Source organism: Uloborus diversus, chromosome 7 (genome assembly GCF_026930045.1).
Source record: "Uloborus diversus isolate 005 chromosome 7, Udiv.v.3.1, whole genome shotgun sequence".
NCBI classification, from domain to species: Eukaryota; Metazoa; Arthropoda; class Arachnida; order Araneae; family Uloboridae; genus Uloborus; species Uloborus diversus.
Window position 1 is genome coordinate 68,238,795 of NC_072737.1, and position 20,235 is coordinate 68,259,029.

Below are 20,235 nucleotides of genomic sequence, written 5' to 3' on the forward strand. Positions count from 1 at the left end.
TATTCGTAATGTTTTTTGTTGTGCTTTTATGTTGTTTTTATATATATTGTGTTCTGAAGTGCTTTGATCATGTTTTTTTTTATCTGATTTTTTCCTGTTGGCGCTAAAAAAGCATCCCTAAGAACGATGTATGACATATGTCGTCATACATCGTTTTCTTGGCGACGCTTTCTTGGCGCCAACAGGAAAAAGTCGCCAAGGGTGGGGTATATCACATCAGTTCCTTAATGAGCTACTTCTATTATATTATAACAAAAAATAATTAATGCAACAATGATTAGGGATACACATAACTTTGCAGTTTTAAATTTGCTACCAAGGACATACATTAATCAATCTAAATTTTCCAAAAAAAATTTTTGTTTCGATCAAATTATACAAAGTTTTAACCCTCTTGAAGTTGGACAGTCCCATAATTACATCTTAAATGGACGAGATATCTCGTCATAAACTGCAAGGTGGTTAAATAGGTAAGAACTTATAGGTAAAGAAATCATAATTTCTCTGAAAAATCAAACATGAAACAATCATCTTTCATTCAAATTATTTTATTTTGTAACAAATAAAGGATCAAAAATCTAATTATTTTTAAAAGCTAGCAGTTTTCTGCGACCAGCAAAAATTTATTTACTACTAAAATTAAGTTCCACAATTAATAAATTAATTAAATAATCAGAATAAGAAATAAAATATTAAATTAGTTTACTTAACAATTAGGTACTGAATTTACTTAGCAATTTAACTTACAAGATATGATGGTCAAAATTTTAGGATAAGCAACAAATATTAAAAAATTATTTGTAAAATTTTTGGAATTTTCAAAAACTTCACTGATGAAAACTTCCTGATTAAAATATTCTATCGCCATCCTAATGCCCTTAATTAATTCTTCATACCAATTTTATTCCCAAAATCTTCATAAATTTCAGACACTCGGGAACCTTAACATAATTTGACACCTAATCTGTAAAATTCGATAAGTATGCATGGTCTTGAACCCAAAATCCAAGACCAATTGTCAGTTTCCATGATTTTTGAGCATTTTTTTGATAAAAAGCATGATGGATCAATAAATGTATTTCATATTCTAAATATAATTGCACAATTAAATTTACTTGCAAATAACTTACACAAATACAATAACTTACTATTTTAGTTGCAACTTACTAGAATACATTTTTTTCCCTCATGGTTTTTTTTTTTTTTTCTCTGTTTTATTTTCTGAGTTACCTATATATATCAGTTTTAATTTTTGTATTTTGCAGGTGAAAAATAAAAGATGTGACAAAGATATTCCATCACTTACATTGATTTTCAAAGTTTTGGATTTTAAATCCTTACTAAAATTATACATGCGAAAGTGTGTTTGTTTGCTTGTTAGTTACCTTTTATACCTCTTGACTACTCAACTGATCATCATGAAAATTTATCTGCACATTGTCAGAGGTGCTGGGGCGAACATAAGGTACTTTTTGTTTAGAAAAAAAGTATTTTGTGATTTTTATTCCAATCTTAAAGAAAATCATAAATCTGAGAGTATTTCATCGGAAAAAGACTATTTTCCTTTGGCTTTTGCAGCATATTAAAGCCCTTAAAATGCTGCCCAATGTGAACTTTAACTGAAGTTTGCGGGATAAATAGAACACCCTCTAACCCTTCCTTTTAAGTTGATTTTGTACTTAAAATATGATGATTACAGTCGGACCTCCATATATCGAAGTAGCAAATTGCCGGAAAAAAATTCGATATATAGAAATTTCGATATATAGAAACGGTCTAAGTTTATCATAAAAAACTTCGTAAACCATTATAATTAAAGCTAATTTTCATGTGAAACCCAATTTCAAATTAATACGTGCATTAGATTAAATGAAAGTTAAGAGTAAAAAGAATGTATCTGCATGAAAGATTTATTGAAAAATTACATACCTTTCAAAAACCAAACTAGTCCAAACAGCAGTTACAATGATCATATACTACTTTTAAAAAAACTACGGATATCTTGCTGAACAGCCTGTTTTATAGAATGTTCATCAAAAAAATGTTCGCATTTATTTAGTCCACTAAACACTTCATCAGGAACATTTTCCACGAATTGCAGGCCACGACGTATTGTTTCAAATGCTTCTCGCATTTCATTTTTTGATGGCTTGGTTATGGTTGCATACTCAATTTCTTCAATTTCTTCGATTTCCTTTTCAGTGCCAGTAATTGAACTTAATATATCTTCGTCTGTAGGATAATCAGCAACAATCAACCTATCATCGACGGTCAGGAATTCATTAAGGTGAATGCCATCTGTGATATGCCCTTGGGAGTGCAGAGTTTCCCATGATTGTTGGATGTGCGGGAACACGTCTTGCTCTTCAATTTCTGGCAAAATATCGAACCCAGCTTTTGCGAAACAGTTTCTTATTGTTGATTCTAAAACGTCATTTTCCCACACTTTGGCTAATTCTGCCACACATATCCTCAGATCAATCACCTTATGTAAATTTGTCTCTTCGTTTTCTAATGTCCAGATGAGTCGTCGAAGAATGCGTTTTCGGTAATGAAGTTTCAGGTTTTTTATGACACCCTGGTCCATTGGTTGTAATTTTGAAGTGGTGTTCGGGGGAAGAAAAATCAAATTCACATTTGACAGTTTTGAAGACACATTGGGATGGGCAGGGCAATTGTCTACAAGCAAAGCAATTTTTCTGTTTTGATCGCACATTTTTCTGTCCAATTTCGAAATCCACTCTTCAAAAATGTCACTGGTCATCCATGACTTCTTATTGGATCGGTAGTCAACCTCTAAAGATGTTACATTTTTGAACACTCTTGGATTCTTGCTCTTGCCTATGACCAATAAACGAAGTTTCTCTTTGCCACTCATGTTAGCACCAACAAGTACAGTTATTCTGTCTTTGCTGCTTTTGCCGCCGTGACAGTCATTGTCTTTTAAAGTTAAAGTTTTGTTAGGTAAACACTTGTAAAATAGACCCATTTCATCAACGTTGAAAATATTATCGGACTGATAATCTTTCAGGATTTTCTTCAACTCATTGTTTCTCCAGTCATCACAAACTGCGTCATCCACACTTCTGCTTTCTCCAGAAACAACCTTTTCTTTGATTGCATGCCTTTTCTTAAATTTGTCGAGCCACCCAGAACTGGCTTGAAAATCATCACATCCAAAATGCTTTGCATATTCCAACGCCTTTTCTTTGATGAGTGGACCAGATATTGGCAAATTTTGGTCTCGAACAACCTTGATCCACTTCAAGACTGCCTCGTCCACAGTTTCATAGCTGCATGTTTTTGAACGTTTTCTATTGGGCTCAATATTTTCATATGATTTCATTACAGCATTTCGGTTTTTTATGATAGTTGATACAGTGCTTGGGGGAATACCAAACTTAACAGAAATGTCTTTTTTTTTCATACCACAATCTACGTCCTTCAACAAATCCACTTTATCTACAACACTAAGAGATTTTCTTTTCGACATTGTAATCGAGAGGGAAAACAAAATCAAATCGAATTGGCAATGCACTAGAGTTAGAACAATTTTCACTCAAACTAAGCAATAAACATGGGGAGAGGAATCACCATCAGACAAAAGGGATAGCAATAAACTGGTTTTTCAATAGGACAGGTCACAACCAAAATTCGAAAACGAGTAGGGGTGGGTGGGAGTCCGGTGCAATTTCACAATGGAGAAAAAACGTGTTTATCCACCCCAGGGGTCCACCCTTCAACTCCAGCTGATTGTGGGGTTTGCGGTGACCTTTTCTGACCTTCTCTTTTCTCCAGACTTTCATTTTTCGAGGGGCAAATTTCTAAAATGAGGGAAAATCTCCATTATGCCTAAAAAAAAAAATTCGATATATGGAGATTTTTTCGATATATAGAAGCAGTTTTTCTATGTAATGAACATGCAGATTGCAAAAATTTCGATATATAGAAAATTTCGATATATGGAAGTTCGATATATGGAGGTCCGACTGTATATTCATTTTTAAAGTACCGCCTGAGGTTTCTATCGCAGAATTTCTGCGAGCTCAGTTTTAATTAGCATGAATAAAATTATTGTGACGAAAAATCTGTTGCCATTTTTTTTCCTTGAGAGTGAAAAAATAAATTCTTGCTTTTGCTTTGAGGCTTTTTCCTGCAATTGGAAATCCCCCCCCCCCTTTTTTTTTGCGATTTACTAATTTTTACTTACTGCCTGGCAGAAGACAATCAAAGATTTCAGCAGTATTAATGGGGACTTTTACTATTCAATTAAATCTAATCAGGACTTTTAGGTTTGCCGATAATGATTTAAATTAATGGTTGATGTTGATAAGGATTTTGAGGGACTGACTTTGTTTTTCTAATGCAGATTTTTCAAGAGTTTCTAAAGGGAAATTTTTTGAAGCTATTGCTCCAATATGATGGAGTTGGAGATTAAAAGAGAAAATGTTGATGGTTTTTTTTAAATTTTCTCCTCATTCTTAGTTTCATTTCACTTATTTTATTTACTTACTTTTTTTTTTGGATATTGAGGGAAAAGTATTGGACTAGAATCAAGAAAAATCTTCAAACTGTTTCAAGTGCTATTTTGGATACTTTATTTTGATCTAAGTTGGCAACTCAGTACAACTTTGGATGTTGTACTGAATTTTTCAACTTATGTGCAATTAGGATGGTATATAAACAAAATGACACAAAAGAACATACCTACTGGACCACTTAGATTCCCTTACTTGACCAAATTTTTTTCTTGTAATTTTTCTAGACATAGTTGTTGAAGTACTTCCTAAAAATGCAAGCAATAGAAAGTTTAATAGCATATATTTATATAATTATTCAGAATTCATTTAGTTACACAATATCAGTATTATTCAGATCAACATAATTAGTATAACATGGGAAGAATGAGAGGCTGTCAGAAGAGGACTGGCACTCAAGCGTTTTGTGTCCAATCAACAAAAAGCGGCCCTTTGATTTGTGATAACTACAGAGACCTACTTAGCACTTGAAACATTTTTTAATTGATATGTACATATAAGAGACAAGATTACAGAACTGAAAAGTTTTTAAACACAATATGCAGTTTAATTAAAAGTATTGAGAAAAAAAATCAAATGCAAATCTTACCTTTTATTTTTAAATAATTTTTTTTTCAAATAATCCGTCACTTTGAGTTGTGATAAATTTTTCTGCAATTCTAGAAAGAGTAAATTTGATTGAAATTTTTGCACATACTTAAACGCAGCGACGTCTATTCTGTCTCTACATATTTCTGGAGAACCTCAAGAGAAGAATGAGCTTCTGAAATGTTAGGAACTGGCATCTCTGATATTTTTTCTTCATCTGCACTCCCATCATTTTCTATATTTTGCAGAAATTTGTTGTCTGAAATGTCTCCACAAACCATGATGTTTTCATCAAAGTTCATAAAATCAGAGTATTCTTTCTCTTCTTCAACTTCATCAAAAGTCACTATCTGTTCGTCTCCTTCCATGAGCACTAAATCACTTTGTGCTTCTTTGAAGAAGCCACACTTTAGGAAACAGTTTTTTATTGTATCTTCCAAAATGTCATCGTTCCAAGCACTGGGAAGCAACCCCATAGCTTCTAGCACATACAGGGTCGGATTTGGAAGTGTGGAGGCCCCTAATCAGGGTTCGAAAAGATCATCATATTTTCGAAAATATCCTATACTTTGATCTATATCCGAATATTTTGATATATATGTACATATCCGATATTTTCGACCAGTGAAAGTTAAGATATTTTGCAAAAAATTTATTGTGGGGGGCCCTTTTGTTGTGGAGGCCCCGGGGCAGTAGAACCGCCTGCCCTCCCGTAAATCCGGCCCTGAGCACATAGCACACCCATCTTGAATGTGCTTAAATTGTTTTCAATGGCGTTAATCATTTTCGCCACAAATCTCTTTCTATATGCCCGCTTTAAAACATTTTATGACGCCTTGATCCATCGGTTGTAATTTTGCTGTGGTGTTTGCCGGTAGAAATTGCAGGTGTACCAACTTTAAATTTCGTACATCGTAATGTGCAGGACATTTACAAACAAAAACATTACTTTTTGTTTTTTGGCACTGGCATGCATGCATTCTTCAAATAAACTTGATGTCGTCCATGCCTTTTTATTCAATCTGCAATCTAGAGAATACGTTTTCACATCCTTTAAGCAACGTGGATTTTGGTATTTTCTAATAACTTATAAAGGCCGTTTTTCAGTCCCAGAAGCATTTGCACCAACTAGAACAGTGTCAGAGGTTCTTCGCCCATTTTTCCTCTGGAACAACACTTATTTTTAAACATCATTGTCTTGTTTGAAAGACATTTAAAAAATAAACCCATTTCATCAATGTTAAAGACATCATTTTCATTATATCCTTGCAGTAAATGTGGTCACAGAAACTGCTAATTTTCTGCAAATATCTTCCAACTTAAGATAGAATTTTGCAAATTCTGCAGATTTCTTTAAATTAGAAAAAAATCTAAAATGTTCGGAAATTACGATAATTTGGCGGGAAGCTAGCGAAAAATGTTGAATTCTATAAGTCCTCTGCTGGAACTTTAGATTTACTTTGAACTTAAAGAAATCTGCAGGACTTATTCAAAATTCTATCTTGAGTTGGAAGATAGAAAATCAGTAGTTTTTGCAGAAATTTCATATTCTTAATCTGAAAAGATTCTGACTTTTCTAGCATTTTTGGTTCCCAAATGATCTTCATCCATTGCAATTTCCTCCATAAACGTATGTTTTGAAAACATGCCAACGTTAAACAGGGTTGCCACAGTAGTTCAAAATGAAATTCTCTGACATTTTCAGGTTTTCCAGTCAATTTTAGAAAATATTCCAGGATAATGAATGTCAACTTATGCTATTTAATATCAATACAATATAATTTTTACTGTAAATAAACCAACTTTATTAACCAAATACTTTAAAAACATTATAAATAATTGTTATCAAAATTTGCATTAAGTTGACACAAACTTAAAATTTAATTACGAATGCTTTGAAAGACCAGATATTTTGAATTAATACTTTTACTTTTAAATCTCTGCAATTGTGTTGTGCAAAAGTTTGTTTCCCTTTCAAAGCAAACATTTTATTGTACTCAAAACTTTTTCCTTGCACTTTTTTTTACTCTTTTTCTTACTTTACAAACTTTTCCTATTGCAAGATGATATGAAACAGTGAGAAGCAAAGAGATGTAAGTGGACATTTTCAAGTTTTGAGTAAAACCTGTTGGAAGATAACATCCTAGGTAGGCTTTCACTGAATTTTTTCTTCTAAATCATGTTGTATAGCAGCACTAATCAAGACTGGCATCGTCTCTTGCCCCAAGACAGAGGAGAGGTTCACCTACTATTTGTGCTGGTTATCCCCAAATTTTTAAGTTTGTCACTTACATCTCTTTGCTTCTATTGCCTCATATGTGCTAGGAACCATTCTAGCATATTGTAAGAAATCTCATTTGATTAAGGTTCCCTCCCTCCTTGAAGCATGAATAACAGCATTTCATCAGTCCATAATTCCAGAAGATTTTTCTTTCAAATTTTTGACCAACATGCCATTGTTGGTACTACACTGTCAACAAATGGTGTGACATCTTTTATGAAAAACATTGATGTTTAAAAAAAAACAGATGTTCAAAATTAAAACGTCATTTTTTCAACAAAAACCACGATAGATGTTTCCAAAACATCGACATTGACACTATTCTCAACTGTAACATAAACATGTAAAAAAATTATCAGCCTTGTAATGGTAAAATCGTAACATCTTTCTTTGGCAAGCAAGGATCCATAAAAATCATAGTTCATTCTGTTTCAAAAATAAAAATACATGCTAAATATTCCCTGCAATGATGATTCAATTTAAAATTTATATTCTTAATACATAAGATTATAGAAAATTATTGCACTCTTCTTCTAAAATGGACTTGATGGTGGACTTGAAAAAGCAAATGATGAACTAAAAAATTAAATGCTCATTTTTTTACAATTTAGTATTTTTACAAAAAATATGTAATTGCTAACTAACTCAATGACAGTTAAAGGTTGTAAAAATAAATAAAGAAATAAAGTCATTCTAATCCAGAATTAATTAAAATAACTTCCAACCATTGAAATAATGGAAAAGTTTGAAGGATGCACAAAGACTGAAATTTCAAACATACTAAGCAATTTTCGGTGAAGTCACTTTCAATGTTGTTTCCAAAAAAACAAGTTTTAACTTATAAAAGTTAAAATTTTGAGACTTTAAATTTTTATAATCATTCATTTCATGAAAAAGAAAGAAAATAGTAGAATGAAGGCTATTAAAATTAAAATACCAGTAAGACCACACGTACCTTGCGGAAAATACTAGTAATTTCCACCTAAGCGTGGCTTTATACTTTTTTACCAAAAGAAGCAAAACAAAATGTAATGATATAAATCAGAGCTTTATAATTTTCATATGGATATGTGACCATTTTAGGTGATTTTCATTTTCCCTGACAATTCCAGGTTTTCATTTTCCAGGTGCGTGGCAACCCTGATAGAAAGAACTTCAGGGGGAAGGAGAAAGTTGGAACTACAAAAAGACGAATGACAGCAGGAAAGATAAGGCGTAAAGAAATTATTCTTGACATCATACAGCACTGCGCTAACTACACGATCGGAAAATATAACAAAATCCCCTGACATTTACAGAAATGCATGTTATTTTTTATTTTCCCTGACCATTTTCGGCCATATTCATTTTCCCTGACAATTCCAGGTTTTCCCAGTGCGTGGCAACCCTGTTAGAACACGTCCATCGACGAAAATTGCATGTCTTGTTTGAGAATTCGATCATTTTGCATCCTGAAAATATTTGAATTACTTGGGAAGTTTTGAAGCATTTTATTATATGCTACCCTTACCCCCCTTGGCTCATTTTATTTATTATTTTAGTAATTTATTTGTTTATTAACGTTATTTTAATTGAATGTCATGTAAAATTAACCAAAAAAAATGTAGTTTGAGACCAAGGTTCAGATTTTTATAAAATTTCATATCTTTGCTCTTTCTATGCATTTTAGAAAGCATATAAAATAGTTTTGGATAATTTCAATTGGTTTAAGTTAAACAGAAATGCATAACAACATTAAAGTTTTAAAAACTGAAAAAAAAAACTCCTGTATGAAACGATTTTAATTTAGAACTCCCGATTTGAGGAAAAGGTCACATTGGTTGCTTATGTATACAATGCTTAAATTGAAGTACTTGCAGAACAATTTTGGTCAAATGATTTTATGTTGTAGCAAGTATTCTGCTTTGGGGTTCTTGGAGAATATCTTTGGCTACTCCGAGAAGAGTTTTGAAGTTGCTGTGTGGTCTTAGACTTCTCCAGCCATCCAGTACTGGCGTGAAAATTTTCTATGTTCAGTAACATAGCAAAATTCGTTGCTTTTTCATGCAGCAAGATCCACTTATAGAATGAAAAGAAATAGATCTAACTTAGGTCAGCCTTTGAAGAAAGTACAATCAGTTAGTTGACTTGACAACTTGACAGCTCAAAAGTAGATTCGTGGTCCTGCAACATGTCTAAGAATAAACAGTACAGTACAACAAAAGAAAACTGAAGCTAACCTGTTTCGGCATGTGTAACTCCTTTATCACACTTTGCTTGTCAACAGGTGTTGTTCTTTCTTTAGAGGTCAGCAATTGCAAGTCAATAAAAGAATATTTTTCTCATAATCACTTGTTTGTTCTCTCTCTTTTTTTTTTTTTTTTCGTTCTTTCGATATAAATGTCATTTTTGAAAAAACTTCGAGTTAAAGGAAGTTAACTTTGAGACATTGAGTTAAAGACAAAGACTTGACAAAAACTTCGAGTTATAGTAATATTCAAATTATCGGGTTTCGAGCTATCAGGAATTGACAGTATATGCCATTTCCTAGAGATATTTATTCCAAGACGATTGAGGATGATGACTAGAGATAATTGAGCACTAGAACTTTAAAATGGTTACAGATTCCACTTACATGGAGTTGTCTGCACCATGAACCCCCCCCCCCCCTCCCCCAGATTGGCACCCCTGTCAAACGCCATCCCCAGGCTACAGCCCTGCTTGATATATTTTGAATTTTAACTAATGTTTCAAAACAAAGAAAGCAACAGATACATGCAAATAAAATATAATAATTTTAATGCATTCAAAATACTTAAAGAAGTATGAAATAATGTACAATGCATTATTACATTGTTCATTATCACGTTGCTCTTTAAACCTACGCCTACAACCTATATAAACTATAGATTACCACAAAGTAAATACATAAAAAAAGAACTTTTCAAATGTGAAACAACTTCTATAAAAAATTGAATAAAACAAACCTCCTCCCCTAACTTTTCATTGTAAAATTTCTTACCCAAAATTTCTTCATCCACTACAATGAATAAACTGCATAAACGTGATCTCGAAAAACGAAAACAAACAAACGATTCCTCAATTAATGCAGTTAACAGTTAATTGCAAATTGCCGAATATTTCAGAAATACACACCTTAAAAACAAAAATTGTAATTTTGAGTTGGTTTATTCAAAAGAACATTCATATCTGCAGGTTTTTGTGATAATCTTTCATTATATTAGTTTCTATTTCTATTTCTATTTCTATTCAAGAGTCACAACTGACTACAACTGTATTTATGTCGAGGTCTGCATACTAGTGCCTTGCCTCCATTATTTTATATACCGATAGATGGCAGCACCATCACCGGATCGAACAGTTAATGAGAATTTAGAACTAGTCCAAGAGCTAATAGCTACCTGGTACTAGCACCCCCAGAGGTATCGTTTCACTTGGAGGACATTGAGACCACGAGCATATTTAACGTCGCCCAGTCCCCTTTAATGACGACGGTGGGTCTTCGACCAGCGGGGATCGAACCTTATATTAGTTTATGGAAATTGATATTGCATGTAACATCTCAACGCATACGGATATTTGTTTATCTCTTGTGTTCGTATCCAAGGGCAACGGTCAGTTAACAAAACAAAATAAGCCTCATGTTATTATAGATTTAAATATGCGTTTAAAGCACTTAAAAACTTTACATCCTGCTCAAGATGGTGCAGAAAGAGTTATGGCTATGTGCTGGTCCCCTAATAATAAAAAACTTGCAGTTTGTACTGCAGATCGCACTGTGTTATTGTTTGACGCAAGTGGTGAAAAACGAGATAAATTTTCAACGAAACCTTCTGATTCCGCTTATGGGAAAAAAAGCTATGTTGTAAAAGGAATGGCATTCTCTCCTGACTCTACAAAAATTGTCATAGCTCAAAGTGATAACATCGTATTTGTGTACAAAATTGGAGAAGATTGGGGTGAGAAAAAGGTGATTTGTAGCAAATTTGTGTTTCAAAGTGCAGCAACTTGTGTCACATGGCCATCAGAAGGACCTTTAGTGATTGGTCTTGCTGAAGGTAGAGTTCGTGCTGCTCATGCTAAACATAATAGAACGAATACATTGTACAGCACCGATTCGTACCTTGTATCGCTGACTTGCAATATTTCTGGTAAAGCAGTACTATCTGGTCATGCTGATGGCTCAGTTGTAAGATTTTTCTTTGATGATGAAGGCAGTGGTGACCTTCAAGGAAAAATATTTACGCACACATGTCCGCCTTATGCGTTAGTTTGGGCGGCTCAGTCAATAATTGCTGCAGGTTGTGATAAAAAAATTGTGATATATGGAAATGATGGTATTATCAAAAAGCAGATTGATTATAGTCGCAATACGACTGAAAAAGAATTCACTACTGCTGTGTGTAGTCCCAGTGGTAAAACTGTTATTTTAGGTAGTTTTGATCGACTACGTATCTTAAACTGGAGTTCTCATCATCATGATTGGGAAGAAGCTAAACCTAAAGAAGTTGCTAATTGGTACACTATATGTACACTTGCATGGGCTAAAGATGGCTCAAAGCTTTCCGTGGGTACCCTAACAGGTCTGGTTGAACTTTTTGACTGCAGTATGAAGAAAAGTATTTATAAAAAAATATTTGAAATTACTTATATTGATCCAAGCCAAGTAATTATTCGTAATATTACTACAAATGCTCAGTGTGCTATAAAATCTTCTAATGGAAGTGAAATTTTAGACATCAAAATTCTTGGAAAAAATAGGTATGTGATTTCTCACACTTTGCAGACTCTTATTCTCTGTGATATGGCTGCCAATTTAATAAGTGAAGTACCTTGGAATGGTGTTGGTGAAAATGTGAAATTTTTCTTTGATTTTGAAAATGTTTGCATTGTATTTAATGTTGGTGAATTATCTCTTATTGAATATGGAAGCAATGTAATTTTAGGCTCAGTAAGAACTGAATTTATGAATCCTCACCTTATCAGCGTACGAATTAATGAACGAAACGGGAAAAATGATAATAAGAAACTTGCCTACTTGATTGACTTAAAAACTATAGCAGTACTAGATCTTGTCACTAGTCTGTTATTAACTCAAATAATGCATGAATCCAAGATTGATTGGCTGGAACTAAGTGAGACTGGTCGCAAACTTTTGTTCCGGGATCGACGGCAAAGACTCCATTTGGTGGATATTGAAACTGACGAGAAAAAAACAATGTTAAATTATTGCTCTTTCGTTCAGTGGGTTCCAGGAAGTGATGTTGTTGTTGCACAAAATAGAGGAAGTCTTTGTGTTTGGTATAACATAGAATCTCCAGATAAAATTACTATCATGCCCATCAAAGGTGATGTAATTGAAATCCAAAGGAGCGATGATAAAACTGATGTTATTGTCAGTGATGGCTCTTCTACTACAACTTATGCACTAGATGAAGGTTTGATAGAATTCGGTAGTGCAATTGATAGTCATGACTTTAAAAGAGCGGTATTATATTTAGAAAAATTGGGCTTTGCTGAAGAAACGGAAGATATGTGGGCTAATTTAGGAAAATTGGCTTTGGAATCCGGAATTTTGACTATAGCTGAAAGGTGTTTCGCTGCAGTAGGTGATGTCTCAAAGGCAAGGTTTTTGCGTGAAACTGTGTCTATTGCTAATGAAGCCAGTGCTAGCCCTAATGGTGAAGGTAATGACTTCTATCAAGTTAGAGCGCGCCTGGCAGTCTTAATGAAAGATTATAAAACTGCGGAGAACATCTACTTGGAACAAAATAAAATTGAAGAGGCAATACAGATGTACCTTGATTTGCATCGTTGGGATGATGCAATCGAATTAGCAAAAGTTACTGATCATCCCGATTTAGATAGGCTTAACAATACTTATTTCCAATGGCTTCAAGAGACAAGTCAAGAAGAAAAGGCTGGGGAACTGAAAGAGGTTGAAGGAGAATATCGAGATGCTATACGATTGTACTTAGCTGCTGGGTTACCGACACGAGCAGGAAGAGTCATCACAAATATGCCGATCTTGGCCGAAAATGATGAACTTGTGCAAGAAATTGCTTCTGCCTTGATGAAAGGGGAATTTTACGAGCATGCCGGTGATTTGTATGAAAAAGTTGGAAATGACCATAAAGCATTGGAGTGTTATCGGTTGGGAAATGCTTTCAACAGAGCCGTAGATTTGGCACGATCTGCGTTCCCTGAAGAAGTTATTCATCTGGAAGAAGAATGGGGGGATCATCTAGCATCGATAAAACAGCTAGAGGCAGCTATCAACCATTACATTGAAGCTGGAAAATCGATCAAAGCACTTGATGCTGCTATCAACGCCAAGTTGTGGAAGAAGGCTGTTGAAATAATGGAAATAATCGATGATGTTCAGTCTTTAAGCAAATATCTTAAGCCAATGGCTCAGCATTTTTATTCAGTAGGGCAGTATGAATTGGCTGAACATTTGCTCGTCGAAGGCGGTATGTCGCGTGAAGCGGTAGATATGTATAATAGAATAGGAGAATGGGATAAAGCCTATAAACTTGCTAGTCAGTTCCTAGATTCATCAGAAGTAAGAAGAATGTATATAAATCAAGCAAAAGTACTTGAAGAAAAGGGTGATTATAAAGATGCAGAAAAATTATATACATCTGCAAATGAGTATGATATGGCCATAGCAATGTATGAAAATTTGAAGCAATATGATAAAGTGATGAAAATGGTCAAAAAATATTATCCTGAAAAAATCAAGGACACCTATCTACGCATTGCTAAGAAGTTAGAATCAAATGAAAAATACATGCAGGCCGAAGAATATTATGTAGTTGCTGGTGAGTGGAAATCTGCTATCAATATGTATCGCAATTTGGATATGTGGGAGGACGCGTACAGAGTTGCAAAAACAAAGGGCAATGATATTGCTGCCAAACAGATAGCTTATTTATGGGCAAAAACTATTGGGGGCGATTCAGCCGTAAAGTTACTCAATAAATTTGGGCTGCTAGAAAGTGCAATAGATTATGCAGCTGAAAATTGTGCTTTTGACTTTGCTTTTGAGCTTGCTCGTACTGCAATGAAGCATAAAATGCCTGACATACATTTGAAGTACGCCATGTTTTTAGAGGATAATGGCAAATTAAGGGAAGCGGAAGTGGAGTTCATTCAAGCGCACAGACCAAAAGAGGCAGTTTTAATGTATGTGCATAACCAAGACTGGGAGAGTGCTCAAAGAGTTGCAGAGGCTCATGATAAAGAATCTGTCCCAGATGTTCTAATTGGGCAAGCAAGGTTTACTTTTGAAAGAGGAGAATACCAAAGGGCTGAATCTCTACTACTAAGAGCAGAAAGAGCTGACCTTGCAGTTAAATATTATAAAGAAGCTGGGATGTGGAACGAAGCTTTGCGAGTTTGCAAGGATTATACACCCAACAAGCTATTGGACCTTCAAGAGGAGTATGAAAGTGAAAACTCTGAAAGAGGCTCCAGAGATAGTCAACATTTATTTGAACAAGCATCAAGCTGGGAAGAAACTGGTCAATATCAAAAGGCTATCGATAGATATCTACAGATTTCACCATCCAACTGCAATGAATTTGATTTCATTGAAAAGTGCTGGGTCAAAGCAGCGGAATTATCTTGGAAGTTTATGAATAAACAACACACAGAACACCTAGTGCAGCAAATAGCTCCAAAACTGTTGCAGATGAAGAAACAAACAACTGCTGCACAGCTTTTTTTAAAAATTAACTCGGTTAAAAATGCTCTTGATGCCTTAATTGATGCAAAAGACTGGAGCAAGGCAAAGCGAGTAGCTGCTGAAGTAGACCAAAGATATGAAGAATATGTAGATAATTGCTATAAAGATCACTTACGCTCTGAAGGTAATACTTCAGAACTTGCCGACATAGATATAATAGCCGCTCTCGATCTATATGCAGAAAGAAATCAATGGGAGAAATGCCTGGAAGTTGCTCAATCTCAAGGAATGAAAGTGTTGCATAAATATGTTGCACTTCTTGCTGTTAAGTTTATAAAAGAGAAGAAAGAAGAAAAGGCACTTAGTTTATATGTAAAGTATGGAATACCAGCATTCACCCAGAATTTTACAATCTATAAACATATCATTTCTGCCATCTTTGGAATGAAAAATACATTTTCTCATGAAGCATATTCATTATGGGCTAGCTTAAGAAATATACTTTTCCAGCTTTGCCTAAATCTTCAAAAAATTGGAGGAGAGGATAGTGATGATTTTGATAACTATTTATCTATCGCTCATTATTATGCAGTTAGGTCTGCATGTATGGGACACACTAGTCTTGAGCAGCAAGCAGTAAAAATTTCACTTAGCCTTTTGCGTCATGCAGATGTGATTCCTGCCGACAAGGCATTTTTTGAGGCTGGCGAAGCAGCCAGGAACCTGGGCTGGAACAGCATTGCATTTGTTTGCTTGAATCATTTAATGGACATCTATGAAGCCATTGAAGAAGGAATCAATGATGTTGATAACAGTGATTTTCAAAATACTGATATCCCGTCCAATACTTTGATACCATCCGAAACATGCTTAACACCGTCACAATTTGAAGAGACTAAAGAATGGGTGTTGTCTGTTTCGATGGATCAGTCGGTGGACCAGGTTTTGCCGTTAGATGATCGTAAAATGTTTGAGTCATCGCTCATTACTCATGATGGCCGTCATTATCAGCCTTGTATTGTTACTGGTTATCCAGTGATAAGAAATAAGGTAGAGTTTGGAAAATCAAATAGAGTGGCTAATAAAGATGATTGGAATAAAATAATTATGGCTGCAAAAGTATTTCATGCATCAGAATGTGAAGATGTTTTAAAGTTCATTGCTACATGGTGTGGAGGGACCGGAAACACAGGTTTCACATATCAGTGAAATGTTTACTATTTTTTCATATTTAAGCATGCAATGAATTTTTGCCCATGGAGAAATAATCGAAGAAATTATCAACACCTTTAGTGCGAAAAGAAAAAAAATGCATGTCAAAATCTGTTTTCCTTCCTTTTTCTTTTGGTAAATAGTTCTTTTGTAATGCTTTTATATTATCTGATCTCATAAAAGTTTAGAGAAATATTTAAAAAATGTTTTTAGTATTTTTTTTCTAATTTTATTTATGCTTGAAAAATGTTCATAACACTCTCTCTGATTATAATAGAAAAGGTTACCTAGAAGGATAAAATGTATTTAATTGGTTAAAAGATGCCAATAAAAATAAACGTTATAATGATATAACTGACACCAACAACAAAAGATCAACTTTTCATTTCCTGAAAACCAGATTTTGATATACATTTTTGAGCTGAGGGATACACATTGTGTCTAGTCATTGTTTTTATGTGATAAAATATATTATTTTTATGCAGAATTTTTAAATTTTATTCAACTAGAAAGCTCATTGTTTAAATTATAGTTATTGTTACTGCTTTGAATAAATTTTTCAATTTAAAAATTCTTTCCTTGTCTCCAAATGCTATCAGTTTTCTGTTTATTTTAATTAAAACAGTCAAGTGCTTCAATTCAATATTGCATCAATTGACCTTCCATGTTATATTGATATATTTTTATGCAATACTGTTATGAAGTAACAGATTTACAATATGACAATTGGTAGAGGTCCGAAAAGAGCCCAAAAAGGCACAAGAGAAATATCTTACGTACTAGTTCTGTTTATCTTTAAGGTTACCCCAAACTTGTAAAACCACCACTACTGGTATGCATATTAAAAGCTTCCATTTTGAAGTTAATTTCATTAACATCCAAAAACATTTTTAAGATTACAAGTGGGCTCCACCTGCTGCAGCTCACCAGCCCCTGGAAGATTGCTTTGTAATCTTATTTGGTTTGCGAAGATTTAAAGCACCTATTAGGAAAATCAAATTAAAATCCACTTTACGATTAGAGCAAAATAAAAATCCTGCATCCAATTCCATAGAAAATGTTTCAGTAAAAAGTTCAACAAATTTAGAAAAGTATTAAAATCCCTTTTTAACTCAAAGACATAAAGAACCTGATGAAAATACGTATAACAGAATTAGTTTTTCGAAAATTCATTGAAGAGAACCCCTAGTCCAAACTAACTTTTACCAACTGGCATAGCTCTAGATGCTAAGGGGTTCCCGAGCATAAAATGGCAGTTTTGAACATTTGAAAAGTAGTTTTTAAATTTATGGTCCTATAATTGGAGAAAACCTAAACTGGCAGCGTAGTGATGGTTTAAATAGGATCTGTGTAGACTTCACAATGCTGTCAGGTTAGGTTTGCCCTAACTGTAGTAACATTCTGTGCCTTATTTCATTTTTGAATTGAATTTTAATCCAGGTTGAGTTTTAATTACTACAAGGACCTTTACATTGAGGTTTGTGAAATGGTGCAATCTTGCATTATTGAGGAGTTTACATCAACTGGACTCACACAGGTCATTGCAGTTGAACAAGAGTGCTTGCTTTTATTAAACAGAGGTGAAACAAATTTTTAAAAACCAACGGAATTTTTGAAAAATGGCCCAGACATTCAAAAATGGCCTAGCGACTGTGTTTACATTTGAATATGTTAGTCGATATCACTAATGAAAAAACAACTGGTCTTAAAAAACATGCGTAAATTAATTAACTTTTTATGAAAATACTGTGCGTGATTATATTTATTTTTGCCTTTTTTCAAAGCCAAAAAATATGTGTCAGGCTTGTCGAGTTTTCGGGGTTCTAATGTTGATTATATGGCTTTAAAAATGCTTAAAAAACTTTAAAACTCACTATTTTTTATCTCATATTTAGAAAATTTTCCTGCAGCAAGATCCCCCAATATGCCCCCCCCCCGCATATATTTTTTTTTAAGTTGGCGTCACTGGGAGTGAGTGCCCTTCAATGCAAGTCTTGTTTTTTAAGACCTTATATCAATGCCTAGCTACGGCACTGCACGGCTCCACATTAAATGTAACAAAAAATGTCTCTTACTGGGACAGGACACATGATCTAGTTGAATAAGAAAATTTGGATACCAATTTTTAGATACCAGTCATTAGATTTAGATGATTAGAATTTAGTTTTACTTTGAAAACGCCATGTTTGTTTGTTTAAACTATGCACACCAGAAAATATGTAAATTGGCATTTTCAAGGTACAAAAATCTGACCTTTATTTCGGGGGGGGGAACCTCCATGGGATTATATAACCCCCTAACCCCCCGGTGATGTCTGCCCCCCCCCCTCAATAATTTTTGTAAGTTGGCGCCCCTGTTATGGGGTCTCCTGAACGCAGGCTTGTCATAGTCAGAAGTGTAATGTTTTTATACCTTATTTTTTTTCTTTAATGTACAGAGATAAAAGAAATCCTTCAAGTCATGCTTGTCATAATAGTCTATAGAAATTTTTCCTACGTAGACAACAAATCAGTACAGTACTGCTTGCTTATTCCAATCAATATTTCATTTCCAAACTACTTATGCAAGTACTATATTATAGAAATTTATCATCATCCAAAAATATGCACAGAAGATCACCAATGAGCCAAGTACTGTACCTCTTTTTTTCTCATTTATCTCATGACATCAAAAATATTTCTTCAATCAGTGTTTAGTTAGGAGCAGTAACAAAAGAAATATGGACTTTTTTTCTTTCAATATTCAGCCCTAGAATAAGTGTTGCACGGCAGAGGAGAAATGCTTGTTCTTCTCCTATACAGGGTTCCTACGCTCCTTCAAAACTCCTTCAATCGGGAAAAATTTTTTCGAAGGGCCCTTCAAACTCCTTCATTTTGGTTTTAACTCCTTTTTTTTGAATTCAAGATTACAAAATTTTCTTCTATGACACTAACTTTGATCGACAACTCAACATCGTCACAAGGGTAAAGGTATAAGGACGATTTTGATATAGTAATTTCGTATATTTATATTTTTCAAAAGATGTGAATTACAAATGGATCATAGAAGTTGAAGGTGAAAATATTATTAGATGACTAAGACAATTCATAAGTGTAGTAAAACATGTTTTAATGGTTTCCGGCTAGTTTTATGATTGTTGCTTTTCCCTCCACCAAACTCTCAGCAGCAAAAGTCAGTTTTGTCGAATTATTATTTAAAAATACATAAGTATTTTTAAGATGTACTCTATTTAGTGATTTTGTTAAAAAAAGAAATTTCAGTAAATCGCAGTTAACATATTGTAAAAAGGGTCGCAGAGAGCCCCTTGTCAGTTATGTCACCGGGCCCCTTACGTCTTCCCGTCCCGAAAAGAAAATAAAAGGGGGAAAAGAAGGGAAAGGGGGGGGGAGAAAAGAAAAAAAAAGTGGGTGAAAAAAGAAAAAAATCAAAACTGCTTACTAGAAAACAATTAACTATATTTTAAGTGCCGTAAAAGTAAATATCAAAAGAGTAAATTTTACTTAATCTTTACTTTTTCTCTTATTCGGAGTCCGCCCCCCCCCCCCCATTTTTTTTTTTTTTGCGCCCCTGTCGCCGGCTCCTAGTTTCCAACTAGGCTGACATGGCCTCTCATCGGGCTTGTGCCTTGGGGGGGGGGGGGGAGCTCATGAAATTGTAACAAAAGGAAGAGATATGGTGACAAAAAGTGACATCACACAGTTATTGTAATAATATGACATGTGACAAGAGGAGTAGTAAGGTGAAGTGAGACACTGACAAAGGGGAAGGGAGTCGAAAATGTTGAAAAACAAAGTGCAACATCATTTAAGGATAGCCCATTAGTACTCCTTCAAAATCTCATTTTACTCCTTCAGAACTCCTCCAAAACTCCTTCATTTTTTTCTGAAATTGAGTATGAGCCCTGCTGTAGAAGATTGAGACCAAGC

At 34.1% G+C, this 20,235-nt stretch overlaps 2 protein-coding genes across 2 annotated transcripts in view; one reads left to right on the top strand and one right to left on the bottom strand.

Moving 5' to 3' along the window:
- Nucleotides 1–10,461, bottom strand: part of LOC129225759 (uncharacterized) — a 35,799-nt gene extending 25,338 nt beyond the window's left edge. Inside the window, exons 1-2 of the mRNA XM_054860258.1 lie at nucleotides 10,409–10,461; nucleotides 4,708–4,786 (exon numbers count right to left, since the gene is read on the bottom strand). Coding sequence (XP_054716233.1) covers nucleotides 4,708–4,769 — 62 coding nt within the window. The 5' untranslated portion in view covers nucleotides 4,770–4,786; nucleotides 10,409–10,461. The remainder of the gene's footprint in view (nucleotides 1–4,707; nucleotides 4,787–10,408) is intronic.
- A 607-nt stretch (nucleotides 10,462–11,068) lies between these two features.
- Nucleotides 11,069–16,841, top strand: LOC129226022 (intraflagellar transport protein 172 homolog). Its single transcript, XM_054860596.1, has one exon. The coding sequence runs from the start codon at nucleotides 11,069–11,071 to the stop codon at nucleotides 16,304–16,306; it is 5,238 nt and encodes a 1,745-aa protein (XP_054716571.1). The 3' UTR covers nucleotides 16,307–16,841.
- Nucleotides 16,842–20,235: the final 3,394 nt, after the last annotated feature.